The following is a 15,746-nucleotide window of genomic DNA, read 5'->3' on the forward strand; positions in this document are numbered from 1 at the left end:
ACTGTCGTAACTGGATCTAGCATATGGAAGGAGAGGGAAAGGAAGGAAACAAGACCTTAAAGGGAAAGGTCCAGAATGCAGGTAAGTCACCCTCAAACTTCGCAGGTGTCCGGCCATAGATATTTAAACACGCAACTTCTTAAAGGTAATGGTAACTAAATACTCATTCATTCAAAGAGTGTCCATGGAAAGTACCAATGGGCCAGCCTGTTCTAGGCACTGAGGAGCCAGCTGTGAACAAGAGAGACACGATCTGTGCCTTCAGGAGATCTAGAGGGAGAGCGAGACAACGGCAGGTAAACAAAATGAACAGCGGTAAACCGAAGGGGTCGAGCGTTGGGTGGGAGGTGACGTTGAACCAGCAACAGCCGGACCCGAGCACCAGGGAGATCCCACCCTCGGTTCCGCCTCCACTTTGCATACGTCTTCTGATTGGCCAGCGACGGCCGGCCCCGCCTCTCGGAGCGGGAGGCTAGGGAAGCGCGGGGCGGACCCCGCCAAGATGCAGCGGCGGCTCCGGGTGTCGCGGGGCGGGCGGGGGGCAGCGCGGGCCGGAGCCGGGCAGGGGGCGCCCGCCGCGGCCCCCGCGCACTCTTAGCTCCCCAGACGCGCCGACAGACTCCGACCGTCCTTGCCTCCGTCCTGCTGCCGTCTCCGCCCCTCCACCCTTTGTGCCGCCGCCGCTCGGTGCCCCCGGCTCCGCAGGACCTCGGCCGGGCCGGACCGCGGCGGCGCGCCAGCCCCGCGTGGGCGCCGAGTCAGCGGCCGATGGCGAGGGGGCGCGGCGCGGGCGGGGGCGCTGCAGCCCGAGTCCGCGACGCGGGAGGCCCGGCCCGCCTCCGCCGCATTGTCCCGGGCCCCGCGCCCCGGCTCTGAGCCGCGCCGCCGCAGCGCCCGCCTGCCGCCCACCGCCCGCGGGGCCATGCGGAGAGCCGCCGGGATGGAGGACTTCTCCACAGAGGAAGAGGAGCCCTGGTACGACCAGCAGGACCTGGAGCAGGGTGAGCGCGGGAGCGGGGGTGCGGCGGGAGAGCGGGGTGCGCCCGGCGACCCCTGTCCGCTTCTCCATTGTTGAGCAGTATCACCCCGGGGAGGGCTGGGCTGGACCCGGAGAGGCGGACTCCGAGGAGTGATGCGTCTGGAGAAGGGGACGTGGAGACAGGGAACGCTGCCCGGGGAGAGCCGGGCGGGATCCGCGCAGGGTGCAGAAGTGGGGGGAGCGGCCTTTCTCTTTCCCCGAACGACAGGGACATACTTCATCCGGCTCGTCCGCCGCATCTTAGAGGCAGGAACTGTCCAGGAGCCCCTGGTATTGTTGGGGGCCTGAGTATTGGCTGGAAGTCTTTGAAGGCCTGGAGGTGGCTCCTTGGTTATGTTTGCTGAGAGGAGAGAGAGAGAGAGAGAGAGAGAGAGAGAGAGAGAGAGTGTGTGTGTGTGTGTGTACGCGCGCACACGCGCGCGCGCTCGCGCGTCTAGCGGAAAGTTATCCCATTCCAATCCAGTGGCATCCTTCCCTGCCAGGATTCCTGAGCTCTGAGACTCCCAGAAAGTTTCCGGAACTCTCTAACCCTCTACCCAGGGAGAGTATAGGGGTTTGGGAACCCTGCTGGTCAAGAAGCAGCAAAAACTTGGACCTTCCTGAGGGGAAGGGGGTCCCTTGGCCCTTCCCCAGCCAGCCCTCACTCAAATGACTCATGGTTCGGAGGGAACCAGTTTTGGGAATTCTGAGCAATGCACCAGACTAGAGCCTGAGTAGAGTGGGAGCCACTACCCCCATTCCCATCTGAGGGTGGAGAGGGTGGCTGGAAGGGGGCTAGAATCTGGTGATGAGGTGGCCAAGGTGACATCACTCCAGGCAGGGGGCGGAGCAGTGGAACAGGAAGAAGGAGGAGGCCTAAGAGGGTCAGGGCCAAGGACTGCTGGAACAGCGTCAAATCCACCAAATCCACCCTCTCTTCCCCCAAAGTGCCTCAGTCTTGGGTGGTTAGAGCTGGAGTGGCCAGGAGAAGTGACCACCGTCACCCAGCAAGCCAGGCGAGTGTGGACACCAGTCTGGTTCAGTGTGTACTAACCACCCCTGCTCTGAGTCGCCGTCCCCTGGGGCCCCAGATGCCTAGTTTTGCCCTCATGTGAGACAGCTACCCAGATCCCAGAGCCTTTGTTTCCTGGCCGTGACCCACATCCCCACGTGGCAAGATCTGCTGGTAGATGAGACTGTCCTTGTACTCGGGAGTGTGGGTTAATCAGAGTCTCTGGGGGACCAGTGTGGGACTGAGGCTGCTGGGCTGAACTCTGCCATAGTCTTTTCCCTGGAGTCTACCCTCAGCCTCCCTGGTAGAATGTGATGTCCAGTACTAGCTGTACTACTCCCTCCCCCATCCTGGGCACCGCCCCCCAAGTTTTGCATCCTACAAACACCTATCAGGCTCACACATAAGTGTCAGACACCATCCTGGGGGTTGAGATAGTCTCAGCGCCTGCCTTTTGCGTTGCCCCTGGGCAGGTGCAGTTGGGCCTGTAACTGAGTGTGTGTGTTCGGATCCAGTGAGAGAGCTTCATGGAAGAGGCAGGCCTCGATGGAAAGACTGGAAGCTGAGCGCCTGGGAAGATGGCTCCCCGGGAGGCTGATGCTGATGTTGCTGCTGTCTCATTTCATTCCCGCACCCCTAACAAAGTCCCTGGCATCCTGCCCGGCCCAGATGTGGGAGGAAGGAGCCAGAGAGACGTACTGCTTCCGGAGAGCGAGAGGTGTCGAGATTCGAGCTGGGCTGGGCAGCCATGCTCTGGGACCAAAATGGGGGCTAGCCTTGCTGGGCTGCAGCAGCTGGCCTTGTCTTGTGGCCCCAGGAGTAGCCAGGGCCCGGGATTAAGGAGGGAAACCAGAAATGAGACAGTGCCTGAAGAAATTGTGGAGTTTTGGGCCTAAAAACAAACGTCTCTTCACCCTGGGCGAGGGTGAGAGTGGAAGGCTTTCTGCTCTGAGACTCATAAACGTTTATGCAAAGGCCCCTCCGAGCTGGAGGGTGAATAGGGGCTGCCTGGCCATTTGGGGTGGAGGGAATCCTATGCCCAGGTACAGGGCAGCGTGAGAAGACCACACACAGCTAGAAAGTAGAGGCGTCTGGAGTGCCAGGTGTGGGCTTGAGGAAGTCCCAGGCAGGGCCACTGCAGCACCACCTCCTGGAGCCCGGCACAGAGAGCTGGGTGGTAGGGTGGGCCAAAGGCCAGCCATATTGGGGGTCAGGTGCCTCTGGCATCCCCCTTTCCTGTCCCCAACCCCCCAGGCCCCTCCTGCCCAGCTGCTCCCTGACTGCCTCTGAGTGGCTCAGGCAGTGGTTGGCTCAGTCGGCCTGGCCTCCCGTCTGGATTTGTTTCCCCCTGTCCTAAGGGCAGCCCCAACTGTATTTTCAGGAAGCTTGGCCTTCCAGATGCTGTTTGACTTGGATGCTGCTTTGCCCCAGAGGAGGGAGGCAGCTGGGACAAGCAAGGTCCTAGATCCTCCCCGTGTTCCCTCCACCCACTGACACAAGCACCTGTAAAAATAGAAAAAGCCATTGATTCTTAAGCACCGGCTCTCTCTGTCTCTGCCCGGTGGTACCTCCTTCTAGAGTGAGAGAGGGCTGCTGAGTCACAGATTTGAAGTCCTGGGGTGCCTGACCTTGAGTCTTGGCCTTGGACGAGAGCTCTGACATGGCAAGGGGAGGGGAGTGACTGGCCTCCAGTCGTGTGGACCCAGAGTTCCTGACATCCATGCCCTGGAGATTGTAAGCAGGAACCCTGCAGCCCGGCCAGGTGGCAGATTGCCTGCTCCCACCTGCTTTATCTTTGTCCCTCCCTCCCTGTGCCTGTTCCCTGTCCCTGTCCCACCTCTCTGCTCCAGAATCGTGGGTCCCCCCTCCAACCCCAACTAGTGGGGACGGCGGGGTTTCAGGGTTTCTTTCCAAAGACATCCCCATGGCTTCCAGCCATTCCCTCTGAGCCTCCTGAGACACTGCTCCTGGGGAGCACGTCAGCAGGCACTCCAAGGGCAAAACTGCTGAAGCCCACTACAGGAGCCCCCCGGAAAACTCCAGGGTCCAGCCAGGACCCATGCCCATTCAGACTTGGTACCTTCCCCCAGGTTGGTCCAGTGGGACCATTAATCTGACCGTGACAGGCTATTTATGACTCTGGCATCTACTTCCTGCTCAGCCAGCAACCCCATTCTCCCTCCCCGAGGCCTCCCCCACCCCTGGTCCAGAGGGTGCTGCCCCCTCCCCGAAGCCCAGAGCCATCAGCAGCCGTCTGCTAGCTGGTGTACCTTCCCCAGCCCTTGGCTCCAGCCAGTCGCCTGCCCTGCGGCTTCTAGACTTCGCCTGTGATCCCTCCTGGCAGCTCCTACCAGCTTAGCTTGCATCGTGATCCAGTTTCCCCAGAAAGTCTCTGAGATTCTCCCCCACCCTGGACAGCTTCTATTGTGTTCGTCCCCACCCCTGAGTCACTGAGCGGCCTGGTTACATTCGCAGCCTTCTCAGGGCAAGCTCCTGTGTCCCTGGTTTATAGTGACAGCGGCCCCAGCCCAGCGGCAGAAATACACACACAGCTCAGGTGCTCACCGGGCAGGAAAAACATAAAATGCAGTTGGTCGTGGCTTTGGAGCCTTAGTTCTTGGACTCTAGGTTAAGCTGCAGGAACCCCAAGCAGGCCACCTCTGGAGCCTGTCCCCCAACACCAGCATCAGTAGCAATGGCCTCTTCACAGGCCACCTGCCAGTTCCCAGAGGAGAAAACCCTGATGAGTGCGGCCTGAGCTACCTGAGCTATTCCATACTATTTGGAGATGAACTAAATGTTCACTGTCTCATTTCAGAAAGTAGGCAGATGGTGTGGCTCCTTCATCAGGGCCGGTCTTGCCAGACTCCCGCATTCCCACCAAGCACTCCACATAACGTAGGGCTGCGGTTCTACGACGCTCACATCAAACCTCACGCTTTGCAGCCGGACGCCTCCAGACACCTTCACACCCTGTAGACATTTGCCCAACTTCTAGTTAATAAGTCCGTATGGCAAGTGGCCCCATTCCCCCACCAGTCTGTATTAGGTAACTGGTGTCTCTCGCCATTATCATCCGAAGTTCATTGCTCAACGCTGAAGGTTCTTTTTTTTTTTTAATAAAGATTTTTATTTATTTATTTGACAGAGAGAGATCACAAGTAGACAGAGAGGCAGGCAGAGAGGAAGGGAAGCAGGCTCCTTGCTGAGCAGAGAGCCCGCTGCGGGGCTCCATCCCAGGAGCCCAGGATCATGACCTGAGCCAAAGGCAGAGGCTTAACCTACTGAGCCACCCAGGCGCCCCAAAGCTGAAGGTTCTTATCTGGGATCTGTATTTTTTTTTTAGGGTTTTATTTATTTGAGAGAGAGAGAGTGAGGGGAAGAGCAGAGGGGAAGGGAGAGGGCCAAGCAGACTCCATGCTGAGCCCTGAGCCCAGTGCGGGGCTTGATCTGACCTGAGCCGAACCTGAAACCAAGATTCGGATGCTGAACCCACTGAGCCACCCAGGTGCCCAGCCACCCAGGCCGAGGTGGCTGTTTAGGAAAGCAGCTTTTGTTTTCCCAGGCTAGGTTATTGTAGCCTTTCTCGGGGATAGCAGGTTTGTACTCCTCCAGGAAACTCCTCCGGGTGACATCGGGGCACAGGGCCCCGCTCCTGGCTGAGGCCCACCCTGGGGACACCCTCAGGCTGTTTCAAAACCTTACCTTTATGCGTGGGAGCAGAATCCAGGCTTGTTCTCGACAGACAGCTGGGCCTTTTGTCCAGGCCCTCTGGGTTCCGTAAGGTGATGTCAGTCTGACTCCCAGCCCAGGCTGAAAAAGAGCCCAAGGCTCTCCTCTCCTTGGCCCACTGGGAGTCACTGCTCTCCTGGGCTCTTCTGAGAAGAAAAGCCGCCTCCCCAGAGCTGCCCAGTGCCCAGCAAGGGGCTCAGCTGAAACAACTGTATTGATGAAACTCGCTAGGGGGGGCTACAGAGACCCTTTATCCTCCAGGGAGTCGAGAACGATCACTGAACAGGGGACGCATTAAAGACTTGAATCCTGGACCACATCACATCGGCCCCTGCAGAGTTGCCATTAAGCATCTCGATCTGGGGCGCCTGGGTGGCTCAGTGGGTTGGGCTGCTGCCTTCGGCTCGGGTCATGATCTCAGGGTCCTGGGATCGAGTCCCGCATGGGGCTCTCTGCTCAGTGGGGAGCCTGCTTCCTCCTCTCTCTCTCTCTCTGCCTGCCTCTCCAACTACTTGTGATTTCTCTCTGTCAAATAAATAAATAAAATCTTAAAAAAAAAAAAAAAAAGCATCTCGATCTGGATTTTTTTTTTTAATTTTATTTATATATTTGACAGAGAGAGATATCACAAGTAGGCAGAGAGGCAGGCAGAGAGAGGTGGGGAAGTAGGCTCCCTGCTGAGCAGAGAGCCTGATACGGGACTGCATCCCAGGACCTTGAGATCACAGACCAGGGCCCGACGAAGACAGAGGCTTAACCCACTGAGCCACCCAGGCGCCCCTCGGTCTGGATTTATACCATGAGCCTAGATCAAGGGCTATTTAAAGAAAGAACCTCACAGTGGGAAAAAGACCCAGGCTTTCCTGGACAGCATTTTGGTGGAATGAATCAAATAGGTCTGTTCTTTGTTCTGATGATTCTGTTTCTGGGAAAGAATCTCCAGGATACCTGCAGTGATTTGCACCAAGATCTTTGCACTATGAGTTTTTGTACAGTTTCATTTTTTTAAAAGATTTTAATTGAGAGAGAGAGAGCACACACAGAGGGAGCAGCAGAGGAAGAGGGAGAAGAAGGGAGCTCGATGCGGGGCTCGATCCCAGGACCCTGGGATCACAACTGAGCCGAAGGCAGATGCTTAACCCACCAAGCCACCCAGGTGCCTCCAGTTTCATTTTTAACAGAAAAAAAAAAATGCCAACTACCTAAAAGGCCAACAGTAAGGGCAATTTAGGGACTCGTATCCAATAGAACATTCACACCCTCTAGATCCTTGTGGACACAGAAAACTATTTAGGCCAAATTGTGAAGTGAAAAAAAGCAGGTACAGAAAATTGTTCTGTTCACACAAAATCATACCGAAAGCTGCTCTGAGTCCAGAGAGCTGATTAGAAGGATGGTTCGCCTCATGTTGACAGCGTCTTCCTCTAGGTGAGGCATTTTCTTCTTCCTGCTTACTCCACTCTCCTCCCCCACACAGACCCTAATTCTAATTGATAACTATTTGAGGCCATCTCCATGTGTTTGTGGGATTCTCAGTGATAGATCTAAGAATATATTAAATACATTTTCTTTCTTTTTTTTTTTAAGATTTTATCTATTTATTTGACAGACAGAGATCACAAGTAGGCAGAGAGGCAGGCAGAGAGAGAGGAAGGGAAGCAGGCTCCCTGCTGCGCAGAGAGCCCGATGCGGGGCTCGATCCCAGGACCCTGGGATCATGACCTGAGCTGAAAGCAGAGTTTTTAACCCACTGAGCCACCCAGGCGCCCCTGAGATGCATTTTCAACTAATATTTTGGTCACCTTTGTTAATTTTTCTGTGCTGTTTGATTTTTTACATCAACTATACCTTCATACAACACTTAAAGCGATTCTAAAAAGAAAAGAGCCTTAAAAAAAATAGAGAGAGAGAGAGGCATCTGAGAGGCTCACTTAAGCATTTGCCTTCAGCTTGGGTCATGATCCCGGGGTCCTGGGATCAAGCCCCACCTCCGGCTCCCTGCTTAGTGGTGAGTCTGCTTCTCCCTCTCCCTTTCCCTCTGTGTGCTTGTTCGTGCTCTCTCAAACAAATAAACGAATTCAGAAGGGAAGGGAGGAACGAAGGAAGTGAGGGGGAGGGGAGGGAGGAAGGAGAAAGAAAGAAAAGGCAGGCAGGCAGGCAGGCCTTGTGAACTCTACCGGAGCCTGTCTACGAACCTCCTTTAGGGCCTTGCCCTACCATCAGTCTCCGTCTCCTGATTAAGCTGCCAGAATCTTTTTTTTTTTTTTTTAACGGTTTTACTGAGATGTAATTCACATACCAGGTAACTCACTCACGTCCCGCGCATAGCCATGCACCAGTCTCCAGAACATTCGCAGCGCAGTCACCCCCACTCAGCTTTAGAACATTTTCATCAGTCTGCTGAGCTCTTCTTAGAAATCAGAGAAATAACATATTTTCCCTTGGTAATAATAATAATACACCATTCCCTTTGTTTCTAAGAAGAGCGAGGCACATATTTGGAGAAATATCTACCCCAGATGTCTCATTACCCTCGCACAACCCCAGACCCACGAGAGAGAATTTTTAGGGATTACGGCACCTACTACTTCCTTTTAACCCTTCCCTCTCCCCACCACACAGCCCCCTAGCCTGACAGTGTTCATTTACCTTCCACTGGGAGGGGGGACGGTAGGTTCCAGTCCTGTAGGGTACAAGAATCAGGGCTGCTTGGGGGAAGAGGATGATGGTTTTGCTGCCCAGGGAAAGGAGGTTTCTGAGAGGGACCCATGTCACTAGAGCCTAACGGTACCCAACCAAGGCCAGGAGACCTGAATTCTGCTTCCAAGGTGGCCATAACCTTGGACAGGTCATTCTTCCCTCTCTCTCCAGCCTGTCATCCGTAGAATAAGGAGGTTAAGCCAAAGAGCTCTGAAGCTTCATCCCATTCTAACACCCAGCAAGCCTTTCTGCTCCCTTCCTGTCTCAGCGAACTCCTATTCACCCTTCCAAAGCCAGCTTGCAAGCTGCCCATTGCCAGAGCTTCCAGCTGACCCCAGGAAGAGTGAGCTCACCCTTACCTATCATCCCAGGGCACTTGCCCCATGTCTGTGGATTGTCTTAGCACATTCCTCACACACATTCTTTCAAGGATTATTTATTCATGAGAAAGAGAGAGAGAGAGAGAGAAGGAGTGCACAAGTTGGGGGGAGGGGCAGAAAGAGAAGGAGAAGCAGGCTCCCCACTGAGCAATGGGCCTGGCATGGAGCTTGATCCCAAGATCCTGAGATCATGACCTGAGCCAAAGGCAGAGTCTTTTTTTTTTTTTTTAAGATTTTATTTATTTATTTGACAGATCATAAGTAGGCAGAGAGGCAGGCAGAGAGAGAGAGGGAAGCAGGCTCCCTGCTGAGTAGAGAGCCCGACATGGGGCACCATCCCAGGACCCTGGGATCATGACCTGAGCCGAAGGCAGAGGCTTTAACCCACTGAGCCACCCCGGCACCCGCCACTCATTCTTTCAGAAAGTATTTATTACATACCTACTGTATGCCAGGTGTTCTAGGTCCTGGGATATCAGTGAACAAAATGGGCAAAATCTGGGGCGCCTGGGTGCTCAGTGGGTTAAAGCCTCTGCCTTCGGCTCAGGTCATGATCCCAGGGTCCTGGGATCAAGGCCCGCTTCCGGCTCTCTGCTCAGCAGGGAGCCTGCTTCCCCCTCTCTCTCGCCTGCCTCTCTGCCTACTTGTGATCTCTGTCTGTCAAATAAATAAATAAAATCTTTTAAAAAAATGGGCAAAATCTCTGCCCCATGAGCTTACAATTAGTCGGAGGGTGGGGCGGAGGAGATGAACAAAATAAAGATAAATGAGCAAATAGCTTGGTAAGTTAGATGATGGTACGTGCTAAGGAGAAAAACTAAGCTGAGAGGGAGTACAAGGCAGGGAAGGGGTGACTTTGAATCAGTGGTTGGGGAAGGACTCCTAGAGCAGGTGACATTTAAGCACAGATTTGAAGGCGGAGAGGGACAGGCCCTGGGAGTGTCTGGAGAATGGACATTCCAGACAGACGTGGCCGTCCATGCAAAGCGTAGCTCCCAGCCCACATCCCCTTCTAGGCCCGGAGGCTCCCTGAGGGCAGCTCTGTGTCCTGGCTGTCTTGGCGTCCCCAAAGGATAGCCTACACTGACTCGTCAGAACATTTACGGGAGTCCTCTGAGCTCGTTCAGCTGCTCATCGTTACTCCCGCCCTCTGCCCCCCCCTCCACTAGACTTGCACTTGGCCGCGGAGCTGGGGAAGACCCTGCTGGAGAGGAACAAGGAGCTGGAGGAGTCTCTGCAGCAGATGTACTCCACCAATGAGGAGCAAGTGCAGGAGATCGAGGTGAGGGGCCACGTAGGCCCTGCGTGTACTCCACCACCCATTAAGGACCCCCTGGCCTGTGGCGACTTTGTGTAACTTAGAGAAGGGTACCTTCTTAGCAGACACAGCTTTGGCCCCATAGCCTTGTGCAGTTCACAACCTGTACAACTATCCCAGGCAGCCCTATCACACCTACCATCTTTACTCCCCCACACTCTGCTGTAGCCGAAATGTGTTCGTAGAAACACAAAGCAAATGTGTCCCTAGAAACTGGACAAGGTCCAGATGAACACATTTCCCTCAACCTTGTTCTGAAAGGGTCCTCCATCTTTTTCCCTCCAGTACCTAACCAAGCAGCTGGACACGCTGCGGCACATGAATGAACAGCACGCCAAAGTGTACGAGCAGCTGGACCTGACAGCCCGAGACCTGGAGCTGACCAACCAGAAGCTGGTGCTGGAGAGTAAGGCTGCCCAGCAGAAGATTCATGGGTGAGGGCCGGGTGGCGGGCTGGGGGGCGAGCGAGGGAAAGGTCAGGTTGGCTGGCCTGTGGGCATATAGTCTGGTGGGTGTGACCCATGCTCCTTCGCCCAGAAGCCCAGGCCCGGGTTCCCAGGATGGTAGTGAGATGGCCCTTGGCAATTTGGGGTGGTTTCACGGTCAGGCCACAATCCCTGTGGAAGCACCAGCTACACACCAGGCTCTGTAGGCACTGGAGATAGAGCGATGGGGAGGTGAAGAGATCGCCCCGCCCTCTGGGAGCTCCCAGCCCTGGAGGGGAGGCCGGCATGTAAATCCTTACAGCAGTGCAGGCTAAGTGCTCAAAGGGTGTAGGAGGAACCGAGGCGGCCCAGAGGAGAACGGTCAGCTCAGCCAGTGAGGCGCGGGATGAGAGCGGGTCCTTGGGCACATAGCGAGTCCTCGTCTGACCTCAGCAGCCCGCAGCAGGGGTCAAGGCTGCCCATCTGTCCCCATCCCCAAGTCCCTCCAGGCCTGCAGTGGGGAGGGCTGGCCCCGTCCTGTTAAAATCCCTCCCACGGGCGCCCCCACCCCCAGGCTCACAGAGACCATCGAGCGCCTGCAGACGCAGGTGGAGCAGCTGCAGGCCCAGGTGGAGCAGCTGCGGGGCCTGGAGCAGCTGCGAGTGCGCCGGGAGAAGCGGGAACGCAGACGCACCATCCACACCTTCCCCTGCCTCAAGGAGCTGTGCACCAGCCCCCGGTAGGTGGGGGCGCCACGCGGGGGTGGGGGGCAACCCAGACCCTGTGCGGTGTCCCCGACTCTCTAGGGAGGAGAGGGTGGGCCCCAGGTAGCTGGTGGGAGTGAAAGGTGGTGCGTTGGCGGGCTGGCGGAGAGACCCGTTCTGTTGCCAGCAACGTCAGCAGCTGGCACTGACCGAGCCCTGGCCGCGCAGCCACCCTCGCAGCCACCCTCGCCTCACCGCTCTAAGGGGTTTCGCTCTGGTGGCAATCCCGTCCTCACCGCTCAGATGCAGAAATGGCAGCTCGGAGGTTATGTGAGCTTATCCAAGGTCACCTCTTCAATAAGCTAGAATCCAGGTCGGGAGGAGTTAACCACTACACTTTTCAGTACCCCCCCTTTTTTCTTTAGAGGGAACTAAGGGGAGGGCTATGGGGGAGGGGAGAGAATCTCAAGCAGGCTCCATGCTGCATGGTCCCATTAAACTTAAAGGGATGGCCTCTTAATATAAAAAATCATAATTGTGGGGACGCCTGGGTGGTTCAGTCCATTGGGCGTCTTATTCCTCGTTTCAGCTCAGGTCATGATCTCACAGGGCAAGAGATGGTGCCCACCAGGGGCTCCACACTCAGTAGGGGGGAGTCCGCTGGAAGGTTCCTCTCTTCCCCCCACCCCTCCACCACGTGCACACACTCTCTCTCAAATGGGTAAATAAATCTTTAAAAAAATTTTTTTTTCTAAATACGTGTTGTGTATTTAGTGGGTGTTTCAATAAAGGTCCTGGCAGGAGACCACGCCTTGCACAGAGTAATTGAGGAACGATTAATGAAGAGGTGGGGACGAAGGTGTAGGGGAACCTCAGGGACACTGCAGTCCCCCAGGGCTGCGACAGCAAGGGGCTGTTGCCATCCTGGGCCTGAAGGGACCAGGAAGGGGAAGGCCAGGAGGTGCTGCCCAGCCAGCACTAACCGGGGAAGGAGTCTGGACAAGAAGCCCTTCCCTGACCTCCCTTGCTTCCTGCCCTCCGACCTCCTGCCCATGCCTCCTGCTTGTTCAGCTCAGGAGAGAGCAGAAGCCCGGCTGAAGCAGTTCACTGTGGTCAGCCGCCCAGGGTGGAGAGCAAGGAGAGGAAGGGGGGAGAGTGGTTCTAGAGGGGCAAACAGGATATGGGACCCCTGTGGATGGGAGAGGTGTTAAGCCTGGGGACCTTGGCCTTGACCGGATGTCTGTTGGCCCTCCCCTACCCCCTCTCAGATGTGAGGATGCCTTTCGCCTGCACAGTTCCTCCTTGGAGCTGGGCCCACGGCCCCTGGAGCAGGAGAACGAGCGGCTGCAGACCTTGGTGGGTGTGCTGCGTTCCCAGGTGAGCCAGGAGCGGCAGCGCAAGGAGCGGGCGGAGCGCGAGTACGCGGCGGTGCTGCAGGAGTACTCGGAGCTGGAGCGGCAGCTGTGCGAGATGGAGGGCTGCCGCCTCCGCGTACAGGAGCTGGAGGCCGAGCTGCTGGAGCTGCAGCAGATGAAGCAGGCCAAGACCTACCTGCTGGGCCGGGAGGACCACCTGGCCGAGGCCCTGCTGGCGCCCCTCACCCAGGCCCCCGAGACCGATGACCCCCAGCCTGGCAGCGGGGACGACCCGGGCGCCCAGGACGGTGTCGCCTCTCCTGCCGCGTCCCCGGGCCACGCTGTGCGCAAGAGCTGCAGCGACACTGCGCTCAACGCCATCGTGGCCAAAGACCCAGCCAGCCGGCACGCGGGCAACCTCACACTGCACGCCAACAGCGTGCGCAAGCGCGGCATGTCCATCCTGCGGGAGGTGGACGAGCAGTACCACGCGCTGCTCGAGAAGTACGAGGAGCTGCTGAGCAAGTGCCGGCAGCACGGCGCGGGGGTGCGGCACGCCGGCGTGCAGACCTCGAGGCCCATCTCCCGAGACAGCTCGTGGAGAGACCTTCGTGGGGGCGAGGAGGGCCAGGGGGAGGCCAAGGCAGGTGAGAAGAGCCTGAGCCAGCACGTGGAGGCTGTGGACAAGCGGCTGGAGCAAAGCCAGCCGGAGTACAAGGCACTTTTCAAGGAGATCTTCTCCAGGATCCAGAAGACCAAGGCCGACATCAACGCCACCAAAGTCAAGACGCACAGCAGCAAGTGACCCTTTCTCCGCCTCCCCTGGGGTCTGGCCATGGGGCTCCTCCTGCCCCAGCACAGCCTAGCATGAGGGAGGGAGCCCCATCGAGCAGCAATACGGCCCAGGGGAGCATGTGGGGGATGCAACTTGTTCTCTGCTCACTCAGGAGGCAGTCAATATGGAAAACGGCTGGCCTCCCAGGACCGTCCACCACCCTGCCTCAGCCCAAAGATGCAGCTGAGAGTTGCAGAACCAAACGTCCCCACTGCTCCGAGGATTCCCAGCTCCCTCCCCAGCCCTTGACTTCCTGACCCTGGGCCTTGCTCACAGATTTGTGGCCACGCTTCTGAAAGCCATTCTGGACCACTTGGCTATTTTTTTTTCCTTTCGTTCCAAAGTTCAGTTTTTTTGAGAGATTTGCAATGCAAGGTCTCCCCACAACCTTGCCACAACTGGAAACACTTGAAGGGAGATCCCCAGGCCTGCTGTTGCAGACTCCAGGGGTCTCCTGGACCACCCACTGCTTCTCCTCAGCTGTGATGCGCTGTCATTCCTTTAGCACCAGCTGTCCTATCTCCAGGGTCCTGACCAGGTCAGAGATGGCTCCTGCCATGCAGAGCAGAATGCCTCAGCCAGGCCCAGAGTGCCCCCCACTCCCCCCTGGAGACCCTCAGCCCACTGCAGATCTGTAGCCAATCAGAGGAGGGGAACAGGGAGCCCCTCAGCAGCCATACATGAACAATGCACCCTGCCTCCCTCAGAGCCAGCCTCCTAGGGCTCCAGCCCCTGGAAATGCCTTCTGGCCATTAAGCCTTCCAGGAGTCTGGGCGGTGGGGAGCCCCCATCTCTGCACGCCACCTCGGACTCACCAAGCTTGGCCTCTGCCTGCCCCCATCTCAGGGACCATGATGTGTCTCATTCACTCCCATGCTCCCCACAGGCCGACCCCTCCTCAGATCATGCCTGCTGCCCCCAGAATGTTCCGGGCATGTGCCACCAGCCAGTGGTCCCAGCATCCGCCCCTGCCCCCCTTCACTGGGGACTGCCCAAGATCCCCATCTATACTGAACAGTATTGAAATGGGACCTGGTGGGGAGCGTGTCTCCTCTCTCCCATAGAATGCCTGTTCTTAACCTCCCACCTTTCTGGGGGGGCTTTTGAGCACCCATTCGGGTCACAGGTTAAACCTTTTGTTAAGGCTTCAGAAAGTCCAGCTTCGGCTAAGAGATGTCCAGGTCCCCAGCTTGCCCTAAGCAGTTCTTCAGGGTTTCCAGTTCCTTCTACCACCCATTCGGAGATCCTTCCACACAGCCCGGTGGAAGGCGGCAGCCCTGGCCTCTGTGCTGGGAATCCAGCAGGGACCTTCATGCCTTATCTGTTTCTAAGGGGTAAAGGGGTTTTCTTAACAAGCATGCCCGACCTCCCTAGAGTCGCTACCCTGCTCTCTGGGCGGCACTGTGATGAGCGCTGTCGGCTGGTCCTTCCGTTCACACATCCTGGAACCCTTTGTCCTTTGGAGCTGGGCAGTTCCCAGCCCTCCGTGTGTCTCTGTCATCTAGGGTGGAGGGGATAGGGTGGGGGAAGGGCTCCTGCCTGTTTGCTCCCCAGTTCTGTAGCGGCCGACCAGCGTCACCTTTGAAGTATACATGAGAGAAATATATTTACAAATGCTTTATTCTCTTCTTTAATAAAAAATGCACCAGTATTCTAAAAGCAGAAATGGCCCTAGGGCCATGGTCTTATCTTTGTGCCTCTCACACACCCACCTGTCATCCCACAGCTCTGGGTCTGGGTTGGGGGAGGGGGGGGCACATCCCGAGCTTCGCTCTCCTGGGATCTGCAACCAAACAACCAGATGCCTGGTGGGTGTTATCAGGGCACTGGGCAGATAAGGGGTGGTGGTGAAGGAAGCAGAAGCAGTGTCTGCTCACTGTCCTTCACAGAAGGAAGGTGGGTCTAGTTTAGAATAGAGCTAGTGAAGACTGGATTTCCCACCCAGTGCTGTGGAGAAAAAAAAAAAAAAAAAAGCCATCCAATCCCTGAAAGTAAAAAGAAGTTCCTAATCATCTCCTCGCGACAGCTCACTTCTGCTGTCTGCTGACTTTGTGCCGGGCCGCGTCAACCTTGGGAGGCTCTGTTCTACTGATGGAGATTCTGAGGCTTCGGGGTTGAATTAGTAATTCAGAGTCACACAGAAACATTAGAACCCCGAGCTGACCTGTTCCATTCTGCAATACTGCACATTCCTATCTCTTTATAATGTTTAGTTTTAAGAGCAGTCGGACCCAAGGTACTCCAGAAAAGAAGAAAGGAAAATCCTA

General features: G+C 56.5%; 1 protein-coding gene across 1 annotated transcript; it reads left to right on the forward strand.

The window, feature by feature from the left end:
* Positions 1-504: 504 nt before the first annotated feature.
* On the forward strand, positions 505-15,145 carry CDR2L (cerebellar degeneration related protein 2 like). Its single transcript, XM_082705116.1, has 5 exons — positions 505-1,001; positions 10,012-10,124; positions 10,446-10,594; positions 11,160-11,324; positions 12,558-15,145. The coding sequence occupies exons 1-5, from the start codon at positions 923-925 to the stop codon at positions 13,447-13,449; spliced, it is 1,398 nt and encodes a 465-aa protein (XP_082561242.1). The 5' UTR covers positions 505-922; the 3' UTR covers positions 13,450-15,145.
* The last annotated feature ends 601 nt before the right edge of the window (positions 15,146-15,746 follow it).

Source organism: Mustela nivalis (genome assembly GCF_964662115.1).
Source record: "Mustela nivalis genome assembly, chromosome: 17".
Taxonomy (NCBI): domain Eukaryota; kingdom Metazoa; phylum Chordata; class Mammalia; order Carnivora; family Mustelidae; genus Mustela; species Mustela nivalis.

Bases quoted from the DNA above. Each gene is read 5' to 3' on its own strand.
- CDR2L (XM_082705116.1), top strand. From the start codon at position 923: ATGCGGAGAGCCGCCGGGATGGAGGACTTCTCCACAGAGGAAGAGGAG. The intron at 10,125-10,445 runs GTGAGGGGCCAC...TTTTCCCTCCAG, and splicing joins AGCAAGTGCAGGAGATCGAG to TACCTAACCAAGCAGCTGGA. The intron at 11,325-12,557 runs GTAGGTGGGGGC...ACCCCCTCTCAG, and splicing joins GAGCTGTGCACCAGCCCCCG to ATGTGAGGATGCCTTTCGCC.